The sequence below is a fragment of the Acinonyx jubatus genome, chromosome D1 (genome assembly GCF_027475565.1).
Source record: "Acinonyx jubatus isolate Ajub_Pintada_27869175 chromosome D1, VMU_Ajub_asm_v1.0, whole genome shotgun sequence".
Classification (NCBI taxonomy): Eukaryota; Metazoa; Chordata; class Mammalia; order Carnivora; family Felidae; genus Acinonyx; species Acinonyx jubatus.
The window spans coordinates 103111641-103128747 of NC_069390.1; the positions used below are offsets into that span (position 1 = coordinate 103111641).

The 17107-nt window shown below is 37.2% G+C and overlaps 2 protein-coding genes across 12 annotated transcripts in view; both read right to left on the bottom strand.

Annotated features, from left to right (window-relative positions):
* Window positions 1-17107, bottom strand: part of BCO2 (beta-carotene oxygenase 2) — a 104370-nt gene that overhangs the window by 32364 nt on the left and 54899 nt on the right. The window contains exons 1-3 of one of the 4 annotated variants that reach the window (XM_053204114.1): window positions 15809-15852; window positions 11498-11573; window positions 5965-6169 (exon numbers count right to left, since the gene is read on the bottom strand). In XM_053204114.1, the coding sequence (XP_053060089.1) occupies window positions 5965-6169; window positions 11498-11516 (224 nt within the window). In that variant the 5' untranslated portion in view covers window positions 11517-11573; window positions 15809-15852. Of the gene's footprint in view, window positions 1-5964; window positions 6170-11497; window positions 12378-15808; window positions 15853-17107 lie in introns of those variants that run through there. The other 3 variants (XM_027036511.2, XM_027036512.2, XM_027036510.2) reach the window with 3 other exon arrangements.
* The window catches only part of TEX12 (testis expressed 12), a 57359-nt gene continuing 54899 nt past the window's right edge, over window positions 14648-17107 (bottom strand). For all 8 annotated transcript variants that reach the window (XM_027036519.2, XM_053204120.1, XM_053204119.1 and 5 more), the window contains 4 exons: window positions 16851-16929; window positions 15952-16063; window positions 15809-15860; window positions 14648-15044 (listed from right to left, as the gene is read on the bottom strand). In XM_027036519.2, coding sequence (XP_026892320.1) covers window positions 14900-15044; window positions 15809-15860; window positions 15952-16063; window positions 16851-16913 — 372 coding nt within the window. In that variant the 5' untranslated portion in view covers window positions 16914-16929 and the 3' untranslated portion in view covers window positions 14648-14899. The remainder of the gene's footprint in view (window positions 15045-15808; window positions 15861-15951; window positions 16064-16850; window positions 16930-17107) is intronic.

Sequence of the window (17107 nt, forward strand, 5' to 3'; positions counted from 1 at the left end):
TGTTTTTAGGTAGAAAAGGGGAGGTCAGGAGCCCTTCCTGCATCTGCTGTTTCTCAAGTGCCTTCAGCTCAGTATGCTGAAGTGGCATATTTTGGAATACGTGTCCTAAACTCCTTCAAGGACAAGGGGAGGACTGGAAGAAAATGTAGAGGATTCCTCTCTTCCCTTAAATTGTATTACTTCATGTTTTTTTCTTCTGCAATTTTAATTTAATTTATTTTTTAAGTTTATTTATTTATTTTGAGCAAAAGAGAAAAAGAGGGAGAGAGAAGATGAGGGAGAGAATCCTAAGCAGGCTCCTTGCTGTCAGTGCAGAGCCCCACCTCACCAACTGCAAGACCATGACCTAAGCTGAAATCAGGAGTCTGACCTTTAACCCACTGAGCAACCGGAAGTTCCTGCAATTTTAATTTAAATCGCACATCTATGTAGTTTAAATGCACACACATAGTTCAATTTCATATATGTAGTTTTAAAGAATCGACCAATTCCAAAAAACTTCCTATGATAAACTGAAGTCTCTAATCCCTTTACTCCATTTTCCTGTCCCTAGAGGCCAACGCTTTCAAATACTTTAATTTGACTCTTGATTTTTACTTGCATATTGCTAATTAACATGCTTGTTATTTTTCACATTAGACTTTTATTGGCTTTCTACTAGGAAAGATCAGGATTTAGCTCTCCTCTCTCTCCCCATCTCCACTATGCATGAGCACCCCTTAAATCTCCCAATATTTTAAATATCACTATCATATTAATTAGATTAACACTTAATATTCATATTATTGACTATAAAAATGTCATTCACAACACAATCATGTAGAAAACTATAATTACTTTTCCTTCCTTATGCCATTTGCTACTTTTCCTAAAGTTGATTTTTCTTTTTTCTTTTTTTGTTTGTTTATTTATTTAATTTAAATCCAAGTTAGTTAACATCTAGTGTAATAATGATGTCAGGAACAGAATTTAGTGATTCATCACTTACATATAACACCCAGTGCTCATCCCCACAAGTGCTCTCCTTAATGCCCATTGCCCAATTAGCCCATCACCTCACCCAACACTCTGCCAGCAAACCTCAGTTTGTTCTCTGTATTTAAGAGTCTCTTATGGTTTGACTCCCTCCCTCTCTGTTTTAAAAAAAAAAAAAATTTATGTTTATTTTTGAGAAAGAGAGAGAGACAGCATAAACAGGGGAGAGGAGAAAAAGAAAGAGAGAGAGGAGAGGAGACACAGAATCCGAGGCAGGCTCTAGCCTAACAGCTGTCAGCACAGACCCTGATGCGGGGCTCGAACTCATGAACCTTGAGATCATGACCTGAGCCGAAGCTGGACACTCAACTGACTAAGCCACCCAGGCACCCCATCCCTCTCTGTTTTCATCTTTTTTTTTGCTTCCCTTCCCCTATGTTCATCTGCTGTATTTCTTAAATTCCACATATGAGTGAAATCATATGATTATTTGTCTTTCTCTGGCTGACTTATTTCACTTAGCATAATATATTCTAGTTCCATCCACATTATTGCAAATGGCAAGATTTCATTCTGATTGCTGAGTAATATTCCATTGTGTGTGTGTATGTAGATATATATGTATATGTATGCATACATGTATATATATACACACACCACATCTTCTTTATCTATTCATCAGTTGATGGACATGTGGGCTCTTTCCATACTTAGGCTATTGTCAATACTGCTGTTATGAACATTGGGGTACATGTGCCCCTATGAATCTGCACTCCCATATCATTTGGATAAAATCCTAGTAGTGTTATTGCTGGGTACAGGGTAGTTCTATTTTTAATATTTTGAGGAACCTCCATACTGTTTTCCAGAGTAGCTGCACCAGTTTGCATTCCCAGAGGAGTCACTGTTTAATGGGAACAGAGTTTCAGTTTGCAAGATGAAAAGTGGATGGATGGTGGTCATGACAGCACAATAATGTGTATGTACTTAATGTAACTCAACTGTACACTTAAAAATAATTAGGATGGGTAAATTTAATGCTATGTGTATTTTACTACTTTTTTTAAAGGCAATGTTTCCTGCAATATCATTCAGCCATTAAAAATAATGGTCATTCAGATTTCATAGCAACATGTATAAAAGGCTTATGATAGTGTGAAAGTTTTTAAACCAGAGCCAAAAAAAAATCAGTTAATATCCAAAACATAAAGAACCCACACAACTCAATACCGAAAAAACTAATAATCCAATTAAAAAATGGCAGAAGGGGGTACCTGGGTGGCTCAGTCGGTTAAGCATCCAACTCTTAATTTCGACTAAGGTCATGATCTTGCAGTTCTTGAGATGGAGCCCCGAGTCAGGCTCTAAGCTGACAATGTGGAGCCTGCTTGGGGTTCTCTCCCTCTCTCTCTGCCCCTCCCCCACTCATCACATGTGCTCATGCTCTCTCTCTCTCTCAAAACAAATAAATAAATTTTAAAAAAAAGGGCAGAAGATCTGCATAGACGTTTTCCCAAAGAAGACATGAAGATGGTCAATAGGCACATGGAAAAATGCTCAGTATCACCAATCACGACGTAAATGCAAATCAAAACCACAATGAGATATCAACTCACACTTGTTAGGATGGCTAGTATCAAAAAGACAAGAAATAGCAAGTGTTGGTGAGGATGTAGAGAATAGGGAACCCTTGTGTATGTACCGTTGGTGGGAATGTAAATATGCACAGCCACTGTCAGAACTACCATATCATTCAGTAATCCTACTTCTGGGTACTTATCTAAAGAAAACAAAAACACTAACTCCAGAAGATATCTGCACCTCCATGTTCAATGTAGCATTATTTACAACAGCCAAGACACAGCAACAACCTAAATTTCCATCAGTGGATGAATAGATAAAGAAGATGTGGCATATGTAGACAGTAAAACCTTGGTTTGTGAGCTTAATTCATTCCAGAAACACGCTTGTAATCCAAAGCACTTGTATATGTAAGCAAATTTCCCCATGAGAAATAATGGAAACTCAGATGATTTGTTCCACAACCTAAAAATATTTATATAGAAATGATTACAATACTTTAATATAATACAAAATAATAAAGAAAATACAAAATATAAAGAAAAACAAATTAACTTGTACTTTCTTTGAAAACCTATGGGGCGCCTGGGTGGCGCAGTCGGTTAAGCGTCCGACTTCAGCCAGGTCACGATCTCGCGGTCTGAGTTCGAGCCCCGCGTCAGGCTCTGGGCTGATGGCTCGGAGCCTGGAGCCTGTTTCCGATTCTGTGTCTCCCTCTCTCTCTGCCCCTCCCCCGTTCATGCTCTGTCTCTCTCTGTCCCAAAAATAAATAAAAAAAAAAAAAAAAAAAGAAAACCTTCATGACTGGGGTAAGGGAGACAAGAGAAAGGAGGGTTACTGTGTAGGATGACTTTCACTATCACTAAGGGAATCACTGCTATCTATTGGCTCAATGGAATCTTTTTCTGCATGGGCCATTGTATATGCTTGCACAGATGTACACTACAGTACAACATTAATAAACTCTTGTCATATACTGTTATTTATTTTATTTTTTTAATACTGTATTTAATGTAACTGGCAATAAGGCAGCAGAGGAAAGGGTCTGTATCTGCAGGAAGCCTGACCTAGAATGAAGCAAAGCATTCCTAAGCTCACTCTTGGATGGAAAAGCAAAGGACTGCTCATAGGTGCTCTGAACTGACAAAAAATACACTAGTGCCAGTTGTAGGACCCTTCCAACGTTCTAAAAAAATCACTGATTTCTACCAAACACGGCAACCTGAGACCAAGCATCCAAGCATGGGACACAATCACCCACAATCCCGCAGAGAGAGAGAGAGAGAGACAGAGAGAGAGAGAGAGAGGAACCACCGGCTCAGTTGTGATCATGTGACATTTGGTATCACGTACTACTCATATTGCAAGGCATTGCTCGTTTATCAAGTTAAAATTTATTAGAAATGTCTGCTCACTTTGCAGAACACTCACAGAACAAGTTACTCACAATCCAAGGATTTACTGTATACAGTGGAATATTATTCAGCCATAAATAAGGATACCTTACCATTTGTGACAACATGGTTAAAGGCATTTTGCTAAATAAAGTAAGAGACAGAAAAAGACAAAGAAAATACCATATGATCTCATTTATATATAGAATCTTTAAAACAAAACAAAACAAAAACCCCAAACTCATAGATATACAGAACAGATCGGTGATTTCAAGAGATGAGGGGGTAAGGTTAGGTGAAATGGGCGAAGGAAGTTAAAAGGTACAAAAATAAGTTAAGCAATGGGAATGTAATATACAACATGGTGACAATAGTCAATAATACTGTATTGTATATTTAAAAGCTACTAAGAGAATAAATCTTAAAAGTCCTCATCACAAGAAAAAAAATGGTTTTGTAACTGTGTGGTGACACATGTTAACTGGACTTACTGTGGTGATCATTTTGCAACAATACAAATATTATCCATTATGTTTTACACCTGAAACTAATATAATGTTAAGTCAATTATACCTCAATTTTAAAAAGTTTACATACAAGGTGTCTGGAAGGCTCAGTCAGTTAAGCATTAGACTCTTGGTTTCAGCTCAGGTCATGATCTCACGGTTTCATGAGTTTGAGTCCCACATAGGGCTCTGCGGTGACAGCACAGAGCCTGCTTGGGATCCTCTCTTTCCCTCTCTCTCTGCCCCTCTCCCACTCACATTGTGTCTGTCTCTCTCAAATAAATAAATGAACTTTTATAAAGTCTACATACAATATGAGTGTAATTGTTCAAAATAAATCTATAGAAATGGGGCAAAGACTAGCAGGAGATACATTAAAGTGCTAACAGAGAATGTGACCCACATTTTCTCCCACTCTATTCTTTTATTATTTTTTCTAAGTTTATTTTTGAGAGTGAGAGAGTGTGAGGAGGCGGGGACAGAGAGAAAAAGAGACGGAGAATCCCAAGCAGCACAGAGCCCCACGTGGGGCTGGAACCCATGAACCATGAGATCATGGCCTGAGCTGAACAGTTGGATGCTTAACTGACTGAGCCACCCAGGGTACCCAAGCCCCACTCTGTTCTATATTTCAAAAAGTTTTATACAGATAAAAAGTTTTATAGTGAAAAAAAGTTTCTATTATTTAAAAATGTTTAAAGCAAAGAAGATTCCTCCCTTACCATAAGGGTTTCTTTACACCACTTCATGTCCCTACTAACCACACAGAGAAATAATGTACTAAAGAGTTATTGGTCTTTTTCATTTATTTCCATGTATTGATTGAGTGCTATTTAAGAGCAGGGCACTGTCCTAAATACTGGGGATACAGGGCAAACAAGAAAAAACTCCCTGCTCTCATGGAATTTTTATTCTAGTGGAGGAACACAAACAAAAAGTACTAGACATTGATAGTGCTGTGCAGAGAATTAAAATAGGAAATATAATTAATAATAGCATTTTTAGATTGGGACATTGGGGAAGCTCAAAGGACATGAGACTTGAGCTGATACTGTAATAAGAATCAGACTTGGAAAGACAGATGAGAGCCAATGCCAAGACCCTGAGCAAAAATAAATGTGCCCAGTTTGAGGAACCGAAAGAGCCACTGTGTCTGGGGGACACTGGGTGAGGGAGCTGTATGAGGTGAAGACGTTGCTCCTTCCTTCAGGAACTTGTGTCGAAACAGAGCTCAGTGGTCATACAGACAGTTCCTGACACTTCTCTTTTGGCATGAGCCTTCAAGAGAACTCCAAATTCAGAATATTCTGCAGAGCAGAAAAGTCAGGACTTTTTAAGAAAAAGAATTAAGTTTCCTTTTTCTTTTTCCTGTAGACTACAGCTTCCTCATGTGTAATCAAAGGGACTGCATGACAATGTTAGCCTCAGAGAGAAAGCAGACGTAATGTATATTCCATAGAACCAGCCATGCTAAAAAATCCAAATGGTTTTCCAAATTCAAGACTTACTTATCCTTCCCGAATTCAAATTTCCCAGGCCCAACTCGAAGCAGGTAGCCACGGAGCCACTGAGGAAAATGCCCTCGGACGCAAGCAGAGACAATCTGTGGTGTCTCCTCCACCGTGGTTACTAGTGGTGCAATACATGGAAGCCTCTCTTGCTTACTGAAGATTGCCTTCTTCTGATGAGTACTTTCCACATACTTCTTCAAAACTGTGAAGAGGAAACCAGGAGCACAAAAAATTTTACCAATCTTCCATAAACATGCCTGTTTCTCCCTCAGACAATATTCTTATCTACTGGTAAAGGAAAAGTAAACCTATATATAGGTCCAAATATAGCCTCCAAATTCCTCTCTTCCCTCATTGTCAGACCATCAACTCTCTGGATCTCCATTTGTGAAGCACAACAATCCTTTGTATTCTTGCAGTACACTCAGGACTTAATTATTATCATTTCTCATAGTTGAACAATACTCCTCTTTTCACAAGACTGAATCTACATATTAACCCAAGATGTGCTAACAGCAACCTCATTGCTAGGATTTTTAAAAAATGACCACTAGGGGCGCCTGGGTGGCTCAGTCAGTTGAGCGAATGACTTGATTTCCACTCAGGTCATGATCTCATGGTTCATGGGATGCAGCACCTTGTTGGGGTCTGCACTGACAGCAAAGAGCCTGCTTGGGATTCTCTCTCCCTCTCTCTCTGCCCCTCCTCTACTCAGGCGAGTGCACTCTCTCTAAGTAAGGAAAGAAAGAAAGAAAGAAAGAAAGAAAGAAAGAAAGAAAGAAAGCAAGCTTAAAAAAAATGACCAGTATTCATTACTATCATAATTACTTTTGATCCACCAGAATAGGATCCCAAAGATTTCCCAGCGATTTATAAGAATTTAGTAAGGTCTGTAGTTCAGCTTCTTCCATTTTAAGGCATACACTTGAATGTGCATGGCATTTTCTAAAAGAAGGGTATCATAAATTAAATTAAGCAGTGATACTTGGTCTGAAATTACTTGAAGTTCAAAAGCCACAAGAAGAAAAAATCATTATTATATAATAAGAAGGTAAAAATTATCCCTGTTAAGGGCACCTGGGTGGCTCAATCAGTTAAGCATCTGACTTTGGCTCAGGTCATGATCTCACGGTTCATGAGTTTGAACCCCACATCGGGCTCTGTGTTGACAGCTCAGAGCTCGGAGTCTGCTTCAGATTCTGTGTCTCCCTCTCTCTGCCCTCCTCTGCTTGCACTCTATCTCTTGAAAATAAATACTAAAAAAATTTTTTTAATTCTCCCTCTTCATATTTATTTCGTGTTCGTTCACAAGGTAGTGTTGCCTAACACAGAGGGATAGTCAGATATATAATTAACTAGTGCCTTATTTTACTTAAAATTTTAACAGTGATACAGAAGTCTAAACTAGAAAAACTAACACATAGAGACCCTATTTTTCTCAAGAAGTGAGATTTGCATTATTTTAGCCAAATATTTTACAGTGTTGTATCTATTATCCCATTTCTTTCAAATCTTCATAAAATTTGGTTTAGAGTACATGATTCCTTCTACTTTCCAATAATAAACAATTCAGTCAAACCCAACTATTTTCTGAATTCCCAAATAAAATTGACTCTTACCCTGAATGCCCTTCCTACTAATCTACCCCTAAGGAAATTCTAGTATTGTTCAAATTCTATCTCAAATGCTACTTCCTTTAAGAGGAAGTATATCGTAATATTTAAGAAGAGTATTGGCCCAGGTCCTGCCTGGCTGCAGATTGCTAGGGTTCAAATCCTGGCCTGCTGTTTTCCAAATAAATAACCTTTCTAATGAGGATAATAATATGGCTATAAATAATAAATGAGTTAGGTTATGTCAAGTTTTTAGAAAATAGTAAACTCAAAAAATGCTATCATTATTTCCATAGCTTTTAACAATCAATCCAACAAGATGTAACATCATCTTCCTTTGAATTATGTATTCATTCAACAAAGGGGTAACTGGTAAGGGATAAAAAGTATTAGAACCTGATGTAGGGATGGCTGGGTGGTTCAGTGAGTTGAGAGTCTGACTCTTGATTTCAGCTCAGGTCATGATCTAATGGTTTGTGAGATCCAGCCAAATGTTGGGCTCCATGCAGACAGCATGGAGCCTACTTGGGATTCTCTCTCCTTCTTTCTCTGCCCTGCTCACATGTGCTCATGCACACTCTCAAAATAAATGGATAGACTTAAAAAATAAAACCTGATGTGGGCACCTGGGTGGCTCAGTCGGTTGAGAGTCTGACTCCGGCTCAGGTCATGATCTCATGGTTCATGGGTTTGAGCACCTCATTGGGCTCTGTGCTGACAACTGGAGCCTGGAGTCTGCTTCAGATTCTGTGTCTCCCTCTCTCTCTGCTCCTCCCCTACTTGTGCTCTCTGTCTCCCTCTCAAAAATGAATAAACATTAAAAAAAAATTTTTTTAAACCTGATGTAAAGGAATTCACTGCCTAATAAACAAACAGACCATTTATACTGTAATCCACATTTTGAGCACTGTTTCTCAAAGTATAGTCTGAGAACTACTTGGAACAGAAATAGATATTACTGCTGAAATGGAGATTCAGGGACTTCATCTTGGACCTAATCAGAATCTCTAGGGTATAGCAAGCAAGTATTCTTAGTCACACTAAAATATGAGAACCACACTATTGGAAGTGGAGGTATAAACAGGATGTTTTGCAAATCTGGAAGGTGGAAACCCTTGGTTATTTATCTTACTACTTTTATTTATATTCTGCATATTCATCTCACTCTCCTCTTTTATTAACATAAATATCCTGAGGTCAGTTTTTACTCCTCTCACTTAAGTAGAATTACATTGAATACGCTGATTGGACAATGGTCTGAATAGAGATTCAATAATTTAAAACATCTTACATTTTAGAAAAAGTTTATGTGTGTATCCATTCTGTACTCTATAGCATACTATTGGCAGTTTATTATATACTCTTCAGACTTTTCACAACATTGGATATTGTGTTCTAGACCTCCTTAAACCCCTTTCTATTATTGGTTCCTGAGACACTGCACTTTTCTAACTTCCCTGCTCCCTCTTTGTTTGCTTATTGCTAGCTTCACTTATTAGCTGACAGCCTTGGGTAAGTTACTAACCACTCTGAGCCTCAAGTTTTTCAATGATAAAATGGGGGTGCCGTGGGGATAAAAGAAAGGTAATTCTTCCTATTTATGTTGGTTGTCATAACTAAATATAATGATAGTAGAGCATTTGCAAACATTATTAACTCCCTTTATTAGCCCCTCTTCCCCTTATCACCTCAGGAGTGTGTTCCTAAAGTCTGATCTTGGATCTTTACTCTTTAATGTCAGCACACTTCCTCAGTAGTCTCATCTAGTCCCTTAATTTCACCAAGTACTTCTTGCAGACGATTCTCAACATGTCAAAAGAGAATTCTTCATTTTCCCCCTTCTAAATTAATTTTTCCCACATACGAAATCACCTAGCTTCAAAATCTCTGTGGGCCTTGAACTCCTCTTCTTCACTGTCCCCTCACATTCACTAAGTGGTTAAGTTCTGCTGAGTATACCAGGACAGGGCCAGGAAGAGAATGCTAAGGGGATGATATAGGGTAGGTGTAAATTACTAGGGCTCAGTTTACAAGGGTTTCTGGGGGCAAATCCTTTGTAAGGATTTTTACCTGTCCACCCCACTGGGGCAGCACCTCCAATTTTTCTTCTGGACCAAACCTGTCCTCATCAGCATTGATGCTTCCACTTCTCTTGCCATATCAGTAACTTTCTTTCTACTGTCCTAATATAGGCCTTCACAACCTCTTAGATGATATTATCACAGCCTCTTAATCAGATGAAATTAGATAGGGAAGCTATCTCCTATGCCAGAGCCTCCAAACAGGTGGGATGGCCAGAGGCTCCAGGCCAATTGCCTCCAGTTTTAAACAGCTCATGGAGCTCCAGATCCCAATTTACTCCAGTGTGAGCTAGAGTTATTATCATTTTCTTTTTTTTTAAGTTTATTTATTTATTTTGAGAGAGAGCGTGTGCGTGCGTGTGTGAGCGGGGGAAGGGCAGAGAGAGGAAGAGAGAGAATCCCAAGCAGGCTCCCTGGCTGTCAGCACAGAGCCTGATGCTGGTCTCCATCCATGAACCATGAGATCATGACCTGAGCCGAATCCAAGAGTTGGATACTTAACCAACTAAGCCACCCAGGCACCCCAATATTATCACTTTCTATGCATGGTATCATGTGGAAAAGGTTGGGAAGCACTGCTACTAAATTAATCTAAGTACAGATTTGATTGTATCATATAATCCTCCAAAAGCCTTCAGAAATGACTCCTCACTGTCTACCAAGTAAAGTCTAAACCACTTGGCCAACCACTGAAGGCACTGCACAGGCTCACACCAACCTACCTGTCCAGAACTACCCCTGCCTGCCCCCGCACTAAGGTCTTCTGTTCCAGCCAAACTAAAACACTTCCTATTTTCTTCTCCTCATCATAATTATACCCTTCTCAGGGAACCTGGGTGGCTCAGTCAGGTAATAATCTGACTTCAGCTCAGGTCATGGTCTCGCGGTTTGGGAGTTTGAACCCCACATCAGGCTCTGTGCTGACAGCCTGGAGCCTGGAACCTGGGCAGGATTCTGTGTCTCCCTCTCTCTGCCCCTCCCCCGCTCACACTCTGTCTCTCTCAAGAATAAATAAAAAATTATATCTGTCTCTTCAACTAGGGTATTTCCTATCTCCTCCAGGTGAAATTCACTTACCCTATTCATCCTTCGGGATTCAGTACCCATGTCACCCACTTCATAAACACAACATTCCCATTTCCTATAGCAAGAACTAATTCTCCTTAGTCTGAACTCACACAGCATCTATTTCAGCTCTGTTAGGGCACTTACCTTACTCTGTCTTGTGCAATAAAGATGAATATACTTTATTAGTGGTATTCCTTGAGTACAGAGTCACTTGTTTTTACTCCCACTCCAGTACCTAACACATTGCTTTGCATACTGCAACCACTAAATTGTTCAACAATTTTCTAGTGCATATCGGTATGATTTCTGTTAGCTCAGCATCAGCCAATTTCAAGAAAGAAAATCATATAACAATAGTAGCTATAATAGAAAGCTACAAAACAATAACCAGAGGTTTTAAGGCAATCCCCCAGAATGCAAATAAAAGAACCAAACATTTATATTAGGAAGTGTAGCGGGGATTTTCAATTGAGACAGGTCTAAATAGTGAATATTCTTCCTAGTGCATACACAAGAGAATCCCTAAACCATGAATCCTGCCCCATGTTATGTAAAGTATGCAAACGAAAGGCTGTTTCCCTGACGAGTAAACAAATCCTGACTCAGCCTTCCGTAACTCCCAGCTCTGTGGTGTTGCTGTCTGTATCTGCTACACACAGAGTGAAAAGGTTCAGAAGCCCCCAGTATTCTTCAGGAAAGAGGCACAGAGTTCTAAGCCTGAGCAGGCAAAAGAGGAAGAAGGGGAGGAGAAAGGGGCGAATCCCTTACCTGAGATCCAACGTATCATCACAGAAAGGAAACCCACTGCAATGGTAGAAAGGTTGCTGACAAAATGGAGAAAGATCTGAAAAAACATTCGGTATTACATTCAGTAGCAACAGATCCGTGATTTCCAAAACCTCAAACTCACTTCCTGGTCTGTCTTTGGCTCACTGACAGGAAAGGAGGGAATGTGGGCAGGAGGCAGGGAGGTGGTGGTAAAGGGGCAGGGCTTCCAGATGCCTACAAACTTTTACTCTCCTTTCCACAAGAAGTATCCCAACCTATGATAAGTAGTTGTTTGAAATTCTGAAATTGGACCATCAATAGCAGTCTCCCTTCCTAAACTTTCCTCTTTTAAACTTGTCACATTACAATGAAGCCCCTTGATCCATGGGTTCCATTTCATTATGATGCTCCTCTCCTCTGAAAGGTTCACATCTCTGTCCTTACAGAATAAAGTCCAAATGTAGTCTGTCAATAAAGGACTCTACAATCAGGCCACAACCTACCTTTCCATTGTCTGCCTGCTTTGTACCATATCATCCTTCCTTTTCTTTTCCATTTATTTAATTTACAAGACATTTTCTGATAATCTAGTATGAATAAGGCCCTGTGAAGGGTATGCCCTAATGTATAATGATTAACAAACACTTTTGAGCACCAATGTATCAAATACTGTGCTACAAATTGAGAATATAAGAAAACAAGACTCAATCCCTCCTCTCTAGTGGTTTAGATGATACACTATTCCCTTCTGTGAATTCTCAGTTCAGGAAAAAGCCTATCCAACATACCATGTGTTTGTGTTTTTGTTCTTCTGTGCCATTTTAACAAACTTTCCCCTGCCTGAAATACCCTCCTTCTTTTCAAAAACCCATTTTACTACTTCTCTGACCCCTTTGCCAAATGCCTTCTAGTAACTCCAACTAAAAGGAATTAACTAGTACTGCACAGAAATATATATATATATATATTTTTTTTTTAATGTTTTTATTTATTTTTGAAGGAGAGAGACAGACAGAGCATGAGCAGGGGAGGAGCAGAGAGAGAGGGAGACACAGAATTCGAAGCAGGCTCCAGGCTCTAAGCTGTCAGCACAGAGCCTGACGCAGGGCTCAAACTCTCGAACCGTAAGATCATGACCTGAGCCAAAGTCAGACACTTAACCAGCTGAGCCACACAGGCGTCCCTATTTTTTAACAGTTACTTATCATGTTTTCTTACCAAAGACATGTAAATGTATTTCAAGAAAGGAGTGGTTACAAATGTCAGAAGGGAGAACAAAAAGTATCTTAAAGTATGCTGTATTCCCCACAATGCCTAGCAGAGTATGACGTACAAAGATATTCAATATATATTTTATTGGTAACCAGTAACAAGTAATGTACAAACACGTGGAATTTTATTGAAATGAGTGATAGAAGTGTACATTAAAAGGCAATGGTATTTCTGGAATAGCCTATCTCCAGTCGTTAATTATTCAGAGAATTATTCTTGCTTATGTGGATGGTACCAAAGACATCAAAATTTAATAAAAATCCGTCTTATTTAGGCTTTTAGGAACTTTTATCCTAGTAAACACATTTTGACTAAAAATCAGTTCCCTAGGTGTGTTTTTTGTTTTTTCCTTTAAGGAGTCTCCATGCTCAAGACAGAGCCCAACACCAGGCTTGAATTCACAATCCTGAGATCAAGACCTGAGCCAAGATCAAGATTAAAGTCGGTTAAAGGCTTAACCGACTGAGCCACCCAGGCACCCTAGTCTTAATCATACCAAATGAAATGATCAGACCAATTCTCTGAACTGCACAGGAAAGACCCTGATGTTTGACAATGGTGACACTAACAAGATATAACAAGTATATTATGAAATGTACTCTGAAACAATCTGTTAACCTTATCTTTCTCAATAGTAATTAATGTTTAGAAAACAGTAACTCAGGAACATTTCTTAGTTATGATGTGCCAGTAGAGACATCTTTGTTTTTAGAACATTAAAAAATTCTGTAAGGTAACAGACTAACTCAAAATCCAGGTGATATGTCATATCAACTCAAATATAGTCTTCTGGCTACACTGTTATTTTAAAATTCCATTTCTAAGAGTTACTTCATTGACCTCCAAACTATCCTGTGTCATTAGCATATCCCTCCACAAATCTAATAATTTTTTCTACCTAACCCATATTTTTAGTAAACATTTTATTTTACAGTTTCCAATCCTTTTATGTTATGTGGTATATTTGCCTTAAAATAGTAATCTGATTGCTGTTCTGGCAGTCAAATTAGATTTTACATTTGCAAGGCACACATGCTGTCCACCAGAAGAATATCAAATTCCCTGTGGTGCTGTTTATAAATATGCTCAAATTTGTGATTGCTTATATATGTAAAATAGACATAAAATAGATTGAATGATCTATATGACTGAAAAATGTGTGCTGTGATTTTTAAAAACCTGATTAACATAGTTATCACATATAATTATATAACATATTAAAAGTTTTCAATAAAATCATAGCAATACCTTTGAACGTTTTTTATAGGTTTTTTTTTTTTTTTTTAGCTAGATGAGTATTAGAGATCCTCTAATTGAAATTCAATTAATGAATCATAACAGGTTTGAAATGACTTACCAAGGTTGTCTTCTTGTTTGGCGAATTTTTACTCGTGGATCACTAACTTTTATCCCATATCACACAATGGCTAAGGTTTCTAAGTATAATTTATTAACTACACCACTGATAAGGTTGATATGTAAAAAAGCCAACTCATATAAAGTTCTGATTAGTAATTTCTGGTTTTTATTTTATCACTTTTACCACAAGAAAATAATTTTAAACCAAGAATTTTTATTAGCCATATATTGTAACTAATGGAGAAAATAATCAAATGGTAACATTAAATAGCAATAGCTTAGCTATATCTTACTACATATTGTGACACTGGACAAATTATCTTTAGGTTTCGTTTTTTTTATGATGTTGACCATGAAAAACATTTTAAAACTATCTCCATAGCTACCTATCTTCTACTTAGAGTACTGCAAAGAAAAAGTGCAATATTGTTACATATTACCAAATTAACTCATTGAGTCCTCTTTTAGAAATTTAAGAAATGCTAGGAGGTTTAAGGAAAAAAAAAAAAGAACCTACATATAATTTAAATAATTTACACTTTTATGAAATATGCCAAATATTTAAGCCTCAAAAAAAAAAAGGTACATACTTCATATTATTGTCCAGCATAAAGCCCCTTTTAAATCTAGAAAAGAAATTCAAGCAGTTTCCCCTTCTATGTTTAAGGTACACAGTTTCTTTAATAACTAGAGAGGTGTCAGAGCATAAATGTCATTCTCTTAATACAACAATAATGGGCTTAAATTCTCAGCTTATTTTAAGTACAAATTTTATCTGTGCAGTGTGTTTGCAATCACTGTAAATCTCTGTCTCAGGAGCTCTCTTTTTTGTATTAGAAAGTTTTCAATAGTATTGGCTTCTTTGAAGAGTCCATCTATCTCGTCAATATAAGATGCATCTACTGCTGCTCTCTCACTAATGAGGAAAAAAAATTTTATGTTAAACTAAATAGTAATAACATCTAGTGACACTATTATAGTGATGTTTTCTATTATGGCTATACTAGTTAGCTACTTCATTTAAATAGCTTTGCACATTAAAAAACTTCATTAATTTACAAACACTTCAATAAAAGTTAAATTAGTCACATAAATATTTTTAACTATTCAAAGTCTCCTGACAGGGCAAACTATGTATCTTACATTATAATTCTAATATTAAACTACATACATTATTTTAACAGTCACACAAACCATCATCCAAATACTATGATTGTCCAGTAGTTTAAAAAACAAATACCTAATAAGCTTGATAATCTCAGAGCAATAAAATATTTAAATTCAGTCAGTCCTCAAATATATAGACATAATATTTAAATATTTCATAAATATTTTATATTTAATATCACTCTTATTATCATTAACTTCAATAAATGACATTTTTCTCAAAGAAGTTTTTTTGTAACATGTTAAATGTTATATCATCTAATTAGAGACCAAAATATATCCAGCCTAATATTTAGCTCTGGTAATAACAAAACAAAGGATGTTTAGTGGAAAAGTTGGGATTAATCTTCAAAAATAACCAATTAATCTATTATAAATGAGATAGAATTAAAAAACTGAAATTACAATTGCTGGATAGGTCTGCAACCACTGAATTAAACTTCCTATTACAGAGTTTCCAGAAAAAATTATTTCTAAGATAAAGATTCATGAGGTTATGCTATATGTACTTGCCTTAAGATCTTTGCATATGCAGACAACATTAGATTAATTTCTTTGCTCATGTCTGTTCAAAAAAAATCACCAAGTTATGAACTGTAACAAATTTTCTGTATTATAAAATCAATGTATAGAAATATAAGCATTTTATATATCACCATTCAAATCTTTCTCCAGGGATTCATCTTTATAAAATAGTCCAGAGCTTTCAGACAAAGAGGAATCTGATTTTCCAAGAGAGGACAGATGTGGACTATCTGGCATTTGAGGCTAATAGAAGAAAGTAAAGAAAATAGATAAACAGTCAACAAGATCCTTAGGACATATGCATTCTGCTGTCCAAAAAGGCAAATAAAACATCTTTCAGGAAAAAAAGCACACATGCTAGAAATTATATGTGCTCATGTCCTAATCAGCCATTTAAAATTTTATTGTCAAGAAAACTTTTAGGCCTAACAAGCATCTTGTTCAACATACTAAATTTTACTTTGGTTTTACATTAGACTTTGATTATGGTTTTAATCCCTTGATGGAAAAAGTTTCCTGTATCTTGCACTGGTAGATATTCCCATAGCAATATAGTAAAACTGTCACTTAGACAATAGCCAAATGCTGGCAAAATTATGCAAGATTACATAATCTTTAAGGAAGCAAATAATGTTCCAAATGCAAACAGATCAACTGGCAGAGGCAGTAGTGAAGAAGAGCAGGATACAATGCTCTTAATTTAAAATATCAGCAACTATAGTACCTAGGTATCCTTATTATAGCAAAATACTTATGTAAAACCCAAGTATCACATATGCATGAACATGAACCCATTTCTGTCTCTACATCACGAATTATAACAAAGAAGTCTCCCAATAGTTTCTTGAAGGCCTATACTAGTTGATGAAAAAGCAGCTAGAGTCAAGATAGTTCCTGCTGGGACAACCCCAGTCCTGGGAGTATGAAAACATTAAATTCCATTGATCAACAGAATTTTCTGAACTAGAAAATATTTGAGAAGTATAAAAAATAAAATCAAAGATTAAGGCTCCAGGAGCATATAGATTACCTCCAGCTCTCTTGGTCTCTTGCAATTTCTAGTATCAGGTTTTACAACTTGACTCGCCATCATATTCTGGAAGCAAGGGCTGCAAAGTTTAGAGGAATGCCAAATATAAGTACAAACTGCATGCTACAGCTTTTTTGAATCTTCCCCTTCTTTCCAGTCCTGCTGATTTAATTTAGGCTGTCATTATCTGTCACTTATCTGAACAACTCAATTTCTCCCTTCCCTATCCCATCCTATCAACCGCTATTTGGGCCATC